The 14330-nt window shown below is 34.9% G+C and overlaps 1 protein-coding gene across 3 annotated transcripts in view; it reads right to left on the minus strand.

Moving 5' to 3' along the window:
* The window catches only part of LOC150092490 (uncharacterized), a 376973-nt gene that overhangs the window by 117575 nt on the left and 245068 nt on the right, over nt 1–14330 (minus strand). For all 3 annotated transcript variants that reach the window (XM_090414773.1, XM_090414771.1, XM_090414772.1), the window contains exon 9: nt 11576–11719. In XM_090414773.1, coding sequence (XP_090270899.1) covers nt 11576–11719 — 144 coding nt within the window. The remainder of the gene's footprint in view (nt 1–11575; nt 11720–14330) is intronic.

The raw sequence follows: 14330 nt of genomic DNA on the forward strand, positions 1-14330 counted from the left end.
CAGAAAAATCAGAAATGACCTCCATGGCAGATTTAGGAAGTTCAAGAAGCAGTCACAGACAAGAAGAAAGCATATCCTATATTCCTAGCAAGTAAGTCAGCATGTGCTCTCTTTCTCTCTGGAAAGTTTGGTGTGTTTGCAGTTGCACAGTAAAGGGGTGCTGGGCAGGTGCTGTGATGGTATTAACAGGTCAAAAAAAAAAAAAAAAAAAAGGAATGATTGTTGCCAGTTCAAGAATGACAGAATAAGTTTCTCCAAACTTTTCCATGGCATATGTCCATTAGTAGGCTGATAGACTAAGGATGGGTAGAGTAATAGACTTTTATCTTCTTCTCTCTCTCTCTCTCTTTTTTTGAAAAAAGGCTGGATATGTGATTGCTACTTCCATGTATTGGAATAAGTACTACCAGCTATGTATAACAGATTTCAAAAATGATACAGAACAAATCAAACCTTATGCTCTGGAGCATAATGTTTGAGAACAACTGGAGAGATTCCACCAGGACATGAAGACGTTTTAGTGTTCAAGTTATTTAGTAATCTTCTAATGTATTTTTTGTTGAAAAACTCCAGGAGGCATATTGTGTTCAGATTACAGTATGATAAAAGGTGATTTCCCTTGGTCATCTATGCAAGGGGTTTGAGGAAAAGAGTGATCCTAGGTTGGTTTGAGTAAAGTAACAGTGGTGCCATCAAGATTAGAGAGAGAGAGAGAGAGAGAGAGAGAGGCAGAAGTTGCATCCAATGACCTTAGCAAGGGACCAGAAGACAAGATGCACTGTGTTCTTAAAACTTTCATACATCAATAAAAATGCAATCATATGGTCAAATTGACATGAATTGTAGTTTGGCTTCTAAACTTTTAATACCACTGTTTGCAATTTCTACAAATATTTCTATCCGTACTTTTCATCAGAACTGGATTTGGTAATATGCCTGCTATCCTCTAAATCTGCTAAAACATATATAGCAAACTATTCAAAGCTCTTTTAAGGTTCAACTTCCAAACTCAGAGAATAAATTTTTCCTCCTTCTACTGCTTTCTTTTGGAAATAGTCATCCCTCTTATGTTTTCCACAGAGTCAAACTAAGAGGTTTTCAATTCCAACGTTAACAAGGTTCTTCTTTCTTCTCACTTTGTGACCATCCATAGTACTAATTAGTAGAGATTGAACAAACTCTGCTGCATGACATTATCATAAGAAAAACTTACTATACTTCGCTAAAAGTAATACACACACACAATTTTTTTTTTGTGTGTGTGTATTTATTTTCAGTGGTGAAGGAGATAACAAAACACTGGCTGTGTGTCTGCTGACATAGCTCATAAATTCAAATAGACAGGCTGTTATCTTCACTGGACCAGAAAGTCGTGTTCCTCAGCCTGAAGGATGGTTTATGGGTGGTAGCTAAGAACACTTTGCTTACAAACTTCTCTATAACACATACTACAAGAAAAGCTGGCCTCACAGAGGTGACTTCTATTAGTTAGTAGAAAGCAGATGAAATTACATGCACATACTGCAAATTAGAATAATTGAAAAATAGCAGAAGGGCAACCTTTAAATAAATTTATAGTATTTGCTAAAGGGATATCTATAAAAAGTGAAACCACAACACAGCTATATTTATTGCAGGTTTTGAATGAAATTATTATTACTGTTTTTAAAGACCTGTGAATTTCTTAACATATGATTATGTTTAACCTATAAGAAAGCCATGACAGTATATAAATGCTTAGCTAATCTTAAAGTTTTTATTATTTTTTTATTTTTTAATGACAATCTTGACCATGAGTGGTTGTTTAACCTAATGAAAATTAGTACTGTAGATAGACAGATAGGTGAAAAGCACTGTGAAGGAGTGTTGAATAGTAGCAACATGTGTCTTAAGAGATTTAGAAAAGAGTGAAGAAATTACTGCCAATTGTAATGAATAGTATCTATGAAAATATTTGTAGAAATATTTTTGTGTAGGCAAGTGATTAAGTAGAAAATGTAGCCCGTTGATGTTTCTTACAGAGTGGGAGTTGTATTCAGTGGGAAAAACAGTATAGGAAAGATTGTTCCAAAGAGTAGAGGTGGATGGAATGAAGGAAGTTGATGAGAAGTTAGTTCTGTGTGTGTTCGAAGCATGACAGTTTAAGGTTGTTGGCCATTGGCTGTTCTAGTTCTTACATGGTTAAAAGAAAGTGGAGGAATGATAGCAGCCAATGCAGAAGAGCAATGTCCAGGAAAGTACCCGTAGAAAAGACACAGTGCTGAAAGCACCTGTGAAAAAGTGACTGAAGGGAGTCTGTGAGGGAAGTGTTGTCTATTAAGCAGATTGCTCTCTTCTGAATATCATCAAGAATTCTTAGAGGTCTTGGGTGTGCTCCATCCCAAATGTGGGAACAGTATCCAAAGTTGGATGGAGCTGAGACTTACAGAGTGTTAGGAGTTGAGAGGAAGAGAAGTAATGTTTAGAACGAAAAACAACATCAAGCTTTTTAGAGGCTAAGGAGGTTATGTGAGTGATGTGTTTGGGTCAGGATAAACTGGATGTGACAGTCAACCCAAGAGAAAGTTGATCTTGAAAGGAAATCACCAAAATGTTATCAAAAAATTGAGAGGGGATTAGGTAGGATTTTTCTAGCAGACAATAAAGGCAGGCTCAAATTTTTTTGGCATTAAAAATTATGTTCACCCCATTTCAGGATGTTGAGAAGGTCAGTGTTCAAGTCACTGATTATGGAAGATCTTGAGACATCTAACATTAGGGTACTGCAGGGTTTATCAAATGAAGAGGAATGAAGAGTACCGTGATTAGCAAAGCTGTGAATAGGATTTGAAATCAGAGAAAGGAGGTCACTAATGTAAAGGAAGAAGAGTGCAGGTGAGAGCACAGGAACCTGAGGCACTCCAGCAGTGATGGGGAAATCTGATGAGAGGAGGCCATCCACTATAACACAATAAATGACCAGTGTGGAAGCTAGTAATTCAATCACAAGAGTGTAGAAGGGAAGCCATAAGATGGCAACTTGTTCGGTAAGCCTCAGTGCCAAACATGAGTTTTTCCAAATTTTTTCCATGGCCTGAGTCCTAAGGTGGGTGAGATTAGCTAGGAGGGCAGCTGTAGAATGAGATTAGCAGAATCCATATGTGTGATTGCTAATTAACTGACGAGTCTCCAGGTAATGAAGAAACTGATTGTTGATAACCTTCTCCATCCCTTTTGAAAGTACTGAGGTGAGAGTAATGGGATGATATTTAGATGGCTGACTTTTGTCTTCCTTTTTTGGGTACAGGCTGGATGTGGGTTTGTTTTCATGCTGTTGGGTAGATGCCAGTAGAATATGAAAGTTCATGTATGGTATAGTACAAAAAAACAATTGAAGCACTAAATGTTGTGGGTTAAGAACAGCAGGAGGACATTTATCAAGATCACCTATGCAAGAATTACAGAAAATTAGAAGCTAGCACATTCTAATTTTTTTCTATGGGTAAGATACAATGGAGCATCAAAGTGCAAAAGGGATGGAACCATTCAATGCAAAAAGAGCACAGTTGGATAAGAGTTACAGCCAACAGCTTTGGTAAAGACAAGAAAGCATGATTGCTATTTGGACATGAAGCATGTTTACTGCTTTGAACTTCAGTCCGTACTGCAGAGCATGGACTGAAGGGATATATCAAAAAGTTACACTCCATCAAAGTATTGATTCGATAAGGTCAAATTTTCAGCTTATGCCTCTAAAAGATAATAAAAGAATCATTCAATCAAGAAGTCACAGCTCTATGAAGAAATCATCCAGCTTGTTAAAAAGATCATACCATCACAACCGTATTATTCTACTTTGCATGGGCATTAATTACAGCCTGTTTATGAATATAAATAAAGCTGTAATGTATGTATAATATCTATATGTTGCAATGTTCAAATCAAAAATCATATATATATGCAGATTTGAGAATTACCCCATGGTAATTTAATCTATTAAATAAGAAGTGCTAGATAAAGCCATATTCATATCAAAATATAGGAGTGAGGGTTATAATTAAATGAGTTTATTCAATTCTTGAACAATAGTTCTAACATAGCAAAATTCAAAATGAAGTTAGAATATATAATGATATTACAATTCTTTGAGGAACTGATAAAAAATAACATTATGTTTGATGCATGATTTTTAGAGAAAATAAACTATTACAATATGATATTTTCATGCCAAATTGAACATTTTTGATAGCAAAAATTAAGGGACATACAGAACCAAAACACAAAACAGAATTGAATTAATCATTGCAGATTCCATATAGAATAAAATAAATTGTTGCAAAATGGATTCAAAATATACAAAACATAAGGAAGCAGAATGTTGTCGTCTGTGGTTATTCTTATAAATACAACATACAAATGGCATATACAGTAGCGAACAAATTAATCCAAACACTCACATTTTAAAGAAAACTTTTAATTTCACAACAAAATAAGGACAAAAATTAAACTCCAACTTTACTTAATAATTTACATGCACACCTCTGTTCCTAATAAATTTGTTAATTTGCTTAGGCATGGACTCTACTAACAGAGAACACATTTAATAAATTTAGTTTAATCTTTATCCAAGTGTAAGCAAACAAAGTTTGCACCTGAAGTATCTTCAGGACTGAGGCAACTCGTGGTAAAGGTGGATCAAGCTCTCATCACTTCTTTTCTTAGTATCTCCCATAATGCAAAGTACATCTCCTTGCAGGCATGTATAATGCTATGCATTAAGGGAAGGGTCACTACCCAGACCAGTTTTGACCTTTATTGAGGTCTCGTCAGTGGGAGTCAGACCCAGAGGTAGTGATACTAAGGTGGAAGCAATGCGGAAGCCATATTTACCTATACAAGTTGCCAAAAGGTGTCTCACCTTATTATTAAATTATTCTGGATTTAGAGAAAGATGTTGGAAGTTTTTTTCACTTGGTTAGACTATAATAAATTTAGTTTAATCTTTTATCCAAGTGTAAGCAAACCAAGTTTGCGCCTGAGGTAACTCGTGGCAACTCGCTCTCATCACATCTCATCAGTATAGGTAAATATGACTTCTCCAGTGCTTCCACCTTGGTATTACCATCCCTGGGTCTGGCTCCCACTAACGAGACCTCAATAAAGGTCGAAACTGGTCTGGGTAGTGACCCTTCCCTTAATGCATAGCATTATAGATGTCTGCAAGGAGATGTGCTTTGTATTATGGGAGATACTAAGACAAGGAGTGATGAGAGCTTGGTCCACCTTTACCACGAGTTGCCTCAGTCCTGAAGATACTTCAGGTGCAAACTTTGTTTGCTTACACTTGGATAAAGGATTAAACTAAATTTATTATAGTCTAACCAAGTGGGAGGAAAAAAAACTTCCAACAGAGAACACATTTTTCTTATTTCTGCATCTAAAAACCATACTTTTTATAATGGATTGTATTAAATTATCCTTTGTATCACAATTTAATTTTTCAGGTCTGATTTTCACTATGGCCCACAAATTTTCTATTGGATTAATGCCAGGAGAGTTATTACTTGGCAATTGGATGTTGTGATTTTGGAAGATGTGTTTTTTGTCTTTCTGGATCTGTGGGACCACTCTTCTCTCCAATATTTTTATGTGTTGGTCACTTTTCATCATACCGTCAATAGGCAAAAGTGATCATGGACCATCATGTAAAACAACCCCAGAACATCTTTTTAGATGGGTGTTTAGAAGCTTGATGAAGGTGGGTGGGAAAAGTCTTCTCAGCTGCTGATTTGTGAACATAGGGTACTCACTCTCCTTGTAAAAAGAAATGGCTGGTTGAAAAAAAAAATATGATCAAAAAAAAAAAAGAAAAAGAAAAGAAAGAAAAACTGTTGATGAAGGCTATGCAGAAAAAGAGGCTGAAGTGAGAAAAAGTGTACAAAGATTGGACTGTTGAGATGTGAAAGAAGGTCATATTCTCAGATGTTTCTTTTTTGATCTATAGACAGTCCTCCCTGCTTCCAACAAGCTATGATGCAAACATTAATCCCACTAGCTGCAAAGTCTCTATTTAAGTCTACAGCAGACAATCTTGGATTCAATTTGCTTTAACTAAGGATCTTCAGTAAGTGTAGTTTTCCTTTTCTATCAGGAGAAAAGGTACCTGTCTCCCTAAACCTCTTTAAAATCACATAAACAGTACCCAAACTAAGACAAATTGCCAATGAGTAGTGTCATGGATGTGTGTTGAGAAAGAATATATATTTTTGTACTTTTTCTTGGGATGTATCCATTTTATAGATACACAAAATGAATAAAACACTATGAATGTCAACTTGTTTACACTATTAAAAATGCAAAACACTATTAATAAACATCGTAGAGACAGTTAAAACTGCAGCACTCAACCAAAATAGTGAACTAATGCCAAAACTGAAATTATTATGAACTGAAACCAAAAATTTGACAAAAATTCGGCTTGTTCAGATTAATTTGTTCCTTACTGTATATATAATGATCACAACAGCACTTCCTTTGATTAAACAATATTTGAAACATGGAATAGGGAACAGAAGCATATAGGACTAAATAACTTCCTGGCAGTATAAAGCATAGCAAGAGCATGAAATTAATTAACTGGAAAGGGCTATTATACTGCAATTTAAGTGTCTATCTTTTACCAACTGAGAGGCTTTGAACAAGGCAGATTAAAATCCTGATTTGATGCACATATTTTACAGACTTATAAAAATAAAGAGAAATTAGTTGGGCTTATATGGAAGATGTAGAGATTTCCTTTTAAATAATATAAGTCTCCCTACCTATCACAAAAAAATTGAAATGACAAAAGATTTGGTTATTTTAGAGTTAATGCCAAAGCAACTAAGATCATGAGTCAAGAATATTTTTGTGTCTTCCTTGGCTAATTAGTCTTGCCAGACAGAAAAACCCAAATTTAGCTAGTCTTATACCACTTGGGTATAAGACTAGCTAATCAGCCAGCTTGAGCTAAACAGTCCTTATAAAATGTTTCTTGTGTCTCAAGAGATTCAAACCCAGGCCTTCCTAGCAAAACAGCAGACTTCATCTGACTGTTTAGCTGAAGCTGGCTGATTAGCTAGTCTTATACCCAAGTGGCCAGTTTGCTTTTAACAATTACATATATAACACATGCTTTTTCAATCGTTAATCTGTTCTCTTTTCAATTGTATTATGTATTGACAGTGTCCAGGAATATTAGCTGAAAATTATTCTTTTAATGAGTTTTATGTAAATTTTTGTACTGCTATTAAATTTTTATTCTAAAAACTTCACATAAAATGCAATATTCTAACACTCTGCTGTTAAGAAAAACAAAGAAACAAAAATTGCAATCGTTCACATCTTCACGCAATAAAGTTTTAACTTACAACATCTGATATAGATGTACAGGTAATGCTTGCTATACGTGGAAGTTTGCATTCTTGAAAATGCATAAAACAGGAGACTTATAACATGGGGATAATAAGGGTTAGGTTGAATGAGTGAGATTCGATCTTTTAAGATTAATTTAATCAAAAACAAACCTATTTTGCATATATATTAAAGGCACAAGAGAAGTAAATAAATATTTGGTACATATAAAAAAATCTATTAAAACAGTTCTTTATTTTCAAGATTAATAGAATGTAACCAAATCTTAATCATTGCTTTAGCTGGAACGCTGAAGTTGAAGGCTTGTAGGAGGTTGGGGTCTGCATTTTCAAGAATCTCTCAATGAAAATCTGACTTACAGTTTTTAACTCCTGATTATAGATATCTCTGAAGCATTTAAGGACATTTTCAATCTCCCTTTACACTTCAGTACTCCTCATATAGTCAGAGTCATGTTCTTCAAAGAGTCATGGTACAGTATCAATTTAAAAGCTTGAGACATGACCTTTGTTGTGAGAGTTGAAACAGGCTCAACCTCCACAGGACTTGACTCAGATTCCTTACTGATGTTTTTTTCCATAGCCAAAAGATTTTTAATGCTCAGGTCCTCCTGATGCTATTCAAGCAACTCTTAGACATTTTCTTCATCGATCTCCTCAAATCCGATCTCACGAGCCATCTTAGCTACAGTTTCTTTGCATCGGTAACATCATTCTCCAACATTAAATCTTTGACAACAATTACAGCCTCAGACCAAACTTTCTTCCATACAATGAAGAGGGCGTTCATTCCAGGCATCATGAATGATTCCATCTTGATGTTAAATTACCATTAGAATTCTTTGATGTTAAGCTTGTCATATGCATCACATTCACTGATAAGCCTGGAGGAGGTTTGTCACAGATAACAAGCTTTAAAAGTTGCGATGACACCTTGATCCATGGATTGGAGAAGCAAAATATAACAATGAAATCAGTAACATTTCACAGGTGACCAGGTGTATTATCCAGAATAACAAGGAGTTTGAAGAGAATTTTCTCATTTTCACAATAGGCTTTCAATTCTTCATGCAACTCTCATTAAAAATATTTACTGAAAATCTGATGTTATCCAGTCCTCCTTAATCGCTCTCGATGCAACAGACAATCTTGCCTTTATGAATCCCCATGGTTTTCTGAAGGATACACTATGAGAGGTCTTATTTTGTAGTTGCCAAAAGCAATGTGCAGCGGTTGTTCACAACTTTAAACCCAGACGGCATCTTCTTTTTGATGGATATGTAGGTACGACTGCGCATACACTTCCAAAACAGGCCTGCTACAGACCGAAATAGGTGTTAAACACCTGTTTTGGTGTGTAATCTCTTTCTGCTATCTTTTGATTTGAGAAGATCATGAAATTCTGCAGTTACAGTCATGTTGAGATTGCGGAATACAAAGTGACTGTTAAAGTGGTCGAATTACCTACAACTTGCAGCAAAAGGTGTCAATTGCTTTTCATCCAATGTCAGATGTTCATACAAATTCTTCGCCTTCTCTTGCATGAATGCCCCACATAAAGGCATAATCTGTTGATTCTGATGCTTGATCCATATAGCCAGCATCCTTTCACATTTTCTTAATTGCATGAGATCAAGATTTCATTACTCTGGTCATGCTGAAATTTGTGGACTGAACTGTATCAGCACTATCACGAATGGCTCTCACTGTAGAATTACTCAGTTCTGTAGCTCTTTGAATGTTTGTGCTATGTTCACCTCTATCAAACCAATTCAGAACTTCCAACTTCACCTCTAAAGAATGGGATTTCCTAAGTTTTTCCTTCACTTGGTCTTCATTTACATTCTTCTTTTCACTCTTAGTTGCTGTTGTTTTTCTCTGGCCAGACATCTTGCACAAAGAGCACTGACACTATTTACAATAAATATTTGTAAATAATGAAATGAAACAGCAGATAGAGGTGTTGTATCCTGAATAAGCATTAAAAAGGTTTATATAAAAATATTCAGGTCACAACATTAATTCTACTCAGGCAGAGAACATGGAACATTGGCAATAGAAAAAATAAGTTGTTTGTGAATACAAGTCAAGATAAAGTTTAAGGAATTGTATAAAATTGTATAAAGTGTTTAAATATAATCTGTATTAAGTGTGGGCCTGATAATAGAAATCCATGTAAGCTGGCAAAATCCATTTGTAAAAACCAGCCAGCCTCTTGCACTGAAACAGTAAAGCCTGTGAGTCAGGGTTCAAAGGTCACTTTACCGTCCTGCATTATGAAAGTACTGGAAAGGGAAACCTAAGCGTCTTCCAGGAATAGGAGGCAGACACACGTGTGAAAAAAATAATAGAGGGAGCTAATGAGATTGACGTGGACACACGTGACCGAGTTGGCACGTATCGCAAATATCAAGATTTAACGAGAGGAGAAAATTGAACAAAAAAGGCCTTGCATGAAGATTCAAGAGCTCTTATCTTTTTTCTTCCTGGATTCCTGATCTCTCGGAGTGGTCCTGCTTGTCGTAGGAGGGAAGTCCCTGGCCAGTCGCGGAAGGCACTTAGTTCGTCCGTCGTAGCATTCGTATTGGGCCAAGCTATGTCCGTGTTCTAGGATAGCTGTGATGTTGTCGTATGACGGAGGGACTAAATTGAGCCATCCATTTAAGGCGACGTTACCGTGCCACCTCCCATGTTTCCCTCAGAGATGCTACTCGCACAGATCTACGGAAGATATCCTCCAAAGCGATTACATTTGAAGGCCTTGATGATCAGCCAAGGCGGGAACAAGTTTTAAGAGTTCAAGGACAGAAATGGTAATGTAGACTTTTGAAATACTAATTCCAGTTGTAAGAAGAGAGTGAATTTCCTGTGTGAACATTTAAATTGGACTGAACTTAAAGAACTGTAAGAGTGGCCTACAATTAGATATGTGTCCGAGACAGTGTTAAGAATTGTTTGCCCAAGAGGCCGAATAGATACAAGATTATGTTAAACTAACAGTGTAATTGTGCTGATGTGTTTACTGAATAGCCACGTGTATCCGAATGGCTTAATGATAATCTATGAATTGTATTTTATGATTGTATTTAAGGTTATTAAGATTTAGTATGTGTGATAAGTACAAGTTAATTAGAGCTTTTGATTTGAGTTGAGTGCAACCATATTATCCTGTTTTGAAATGTATTATAGTGTATCACCTTAAAGCTCATTAAATTGTTTCATTCATGTACTTGCCTGATCTGCCTATATTATATGAATTCAAGACTACTGCTCATAAAAATAACAACGAACCAAGCGGGATAAACCCATGAATACTAGTGTAATAAGTAAGCCGCGACTGTAAGAAAGAAAAGGACAAGCGAGGGGGAGATAAATTTATGCTTGATCAAATAATCATTAACTCTCTAAAGGGGTCACCCTGAACAAGAATCCTTTCTACCTAGGTATTAGCTGGCACAGCATAAATATAAATGTGTTAATACTTATAGGGTGGACTTCTTCAGATTGTTTGTTTAGGACATAGAGAGGCCAACAGGACTGCAAAGCACTGAAGGAGAGAATATTTATTGTAGAGTTTAAATTATAAGGGATAAATGTGTATAAGTAAGGCACAGTGTTAGACGAGTTTTGAAATTAAGAAAGATAGAATATTGGATTAGTTAAGAAAGGGTAGATAAAGAGTAAATAACTAATTAAGTAAAGAAAAGGCAAACAAGATAAGAAAAGGGCAATAACATAAATGACGGAGTCGAGAGGATAATAAAGACAAAGGATAAGAAAAAATCACAACATAAATGGCGAAGCTGGTAGGATAAAGGAAAGATATAAAACAATAGAAGTTAATCTAAACGATTAGAGTACAAACGTATTATAACAAGCAAGAAGAGAGATAAATATTATAAGAAAAAGTACTAACAGAGGCATGAAACAAGGTGTATGCACTAAAGCTCTGGCGACCTTGATAGAAAGCAGCTTATGCACCCAAATGAAACCACATATATGTAAAACAAATGTGCATATAAGAAGAATTACCTGTATATACTTTATATAACACACACTGTGTGTTTCTTCAATTTTACACATTAATATTTGGAGCACAGGGATAATAAAAATAACATTTTACACCTGGCTGTCCTAAATTGTGTTTAAGTCATTAAATTGGAATTCTGCTACTAACTCATTACCTGCTGTTTACTGATGTTCTTGAAGTGATATTATTAGAATGGTTAGTAGAGAAAAGAAATTCTTTGTTGTTATGAGCAGTCATTCTAGGTGGTAAAGTTGCTGTTCTCACTGTTGATACTTCATTGCCACTGTCTTCTTCATAACTAAAAATAATAATAATAGTAAAATAAATAAAATAAATGCTATTTTTTAGAAATAAAGGACCAATTTAAAACTGTCCACCTGTAATGCTAAAAATTTCTTTTATAACTATATCATTATCAGTGCAAAGAAAAATCATAAATCACTGTTACAATTTTAGTAATTTCGTGGAAGTGGTGCATTTGATGGAAGATAGAATTTTCTCATTGAGACATTATGAAATAATCTATAGGCATTTTGTTTACTTTTTTATGAATGTCTTGTGAATTGACAAAAAGAAATATGATACAAAGAACAAAACATCTATTCCTGATTCAGTCTGTGTGCTGGCTATTCGACATCATGTGATTATCTTGAAATGAGGATGAAGTCCACAAAGTAAGTTAAAAATGTTTATCACACTTTCTGGATACTCCTTCAAATGTCCCTATGTCTCAAGTTTCATCTGTGAATTATTATAGTTCTATGGCAATGAATCTTATGTTCCTTCAGAATAGTCTACCCTTTGAGACTAGACATGTCACTGTAGGAATCTGATGTTTTTACTGGTAATCTCATACACAAGAGGTTATACATAGAGGCTGGTGACCTTCAATCAACTGCCTTATTATCTCATAATGCAGTGATTCTCAACCTATGCCCCCCCCTCTTTGGGGGGATGCGAAATACCTAAAGGGGGCATGAAAAAAGCGAAGAAGGTGGAAATCAAAGGAAAAACTGAAAAACTACTTTATTGAAATAAAAGCATTTACTGAAACTATTTATTGACACAAAAACATAAAATACACTCTGAAAATAAAATAATAAAATGTATAAAATCCACTGTATGGAATAAACTAGTTATGCTTATGAGAACATAGCAATATTGCAAAACATACCAGGCAACTAATTAAAACTAACCAATAACAATGAATCTAAAAATTACTTGCTTCCTTGGGCCTGCATTGTGGAGCAAAACTTTTCATATGATGGTGATACACTGGAAAATGACATTCTTAGTTCTCTTTATATATTTAACTGAAATCTATATTTTGCTTTTAAGGCAGTCACTGCAGAAAACCCGATTTCACAAAGATAAGATGTTGGAAATGGCAAAAGTGCACGAAAAGCTCTTGAATTTTTGTCCAGAAAATTCATCATCAACAGAGGCCCAAAATTCAAACAGCAATTTAGATGCGAATTATCTTTTGATTTCACCACTTGATGAGAAGTCTATAAATTGTTCTCTTCTTCAATTGGGAAACCTTTAGGGGTAATTTGAAATGGGTTGCTAATTCATTCGTACATTGCCATTATGTTATTGTCAGTTAAAAAATAATTTCTAAAATTCTTCTTCAGCACTGTTAAATGATTTTCAATAGTTGCAAATAAAACTTTGATGTGTTGCTCTTCTGCCTTGTAGGTATTGATAAATTCATCCACATTTGCAAACATTTCTAATTTTTGTTGCTTTATCTTTTTGTTCCATAACTCTAGTTTTTTCTAAAAAAAGCATTAACTTTGTCACTAATCTCTAAGATATGCATATTTTTTCCTTGGAGTTGCAGGTTTAATATATTTATAAATTAAAAACACCAAGAAATTATATACTTTAATATATTTAGTATCTTGAATATGTACAAGTAGCTCAAGTTCATCACAAATAAGTGGTCTTTAAACTTCTCTGCTTCTTCGTGATTTTCCTCTTCCAAGAAGATTGCTATTTCATCTCTTAATTCGTAAGCACATTGTAAACATTTTCCCTGTGATAACCATCTTGTCTCGCAGTAAAATAGTAACGCTGAATGTTCCACTCCAGGCCATGTCTTTGCAAAGTTCAGAAAACAGTCTTGATTTTAAGGGTCTCATTTTTATATAATTCGCCACGGTTATAACTGTTGTTAACACAACATATGAATCATGCACAATGATTCATGCATATGAATCATTGTGAGGATTTTTCCCTCACACGGGCTCATCGACTTTTAAACCTTTCAGACATAACTCGAGCACCATCAGTGCAAATTCCAACATAATTTTTCCACTGTATGTTTCCCTTGCATATAAAATTGTCCAATATTTTGAACAATTCAGGTGCTGTGGCTCTTCTTTCTATTAATTTACAAAACAATAACTCTTCAACTGCTGATAACCCATCGCAAAATCGAAAATAAGCAATTAAATGACCATCCTTGTTGCTATCTGTTGCCTCGTCAAGCTGAATTGAGAATAATTGGTCACAAAGCTTCGACAAAAGTTATTGCTGCATATCTTCACATATGTTACCAATTCACCAAGCAACAGTATTATTTGATAGAGGTATACACTGTAGTTGTTTAGTAAAACTTTCTCCAAGCATAGTTTCCACAATATCAATTGCAGCTGGAAGAATTAGGTCTTCTCCGATAGTGTGGGTCATTTTTTGCACCTGGCTATTTTATGTGCAACCTTGTAAGAAGTTAGTAAAGATTTTTCATTTACAGACAAAGTTTTCTTAATGCGAGATTTTTGCCTTTCAAAACATTTCAGTTTGGCAGCAAAGACCTCTCGAGATTTGTTAACATACTCCTTATGAAGTGTTTCCAAATTTTTTTTAAGTTTATTTGGTTTCATGCTATCAGCTGCCAAAATTTT

Source organism: Typopeltis vanoorti, chromosome 25, assembly GCF_054136105.1.
Source record: "Typopeltis vanoorti isolate ZY-2024b chromosome 25, IOZ_Tvanoo_1.0, whole genome shotgun sequence".
NCBI lineage: Eukaryota > Metazoa > Arthropoda > Arachnida > Uropygi > Thelyphonidae > Typopeltis > Typopeltis vanoorti.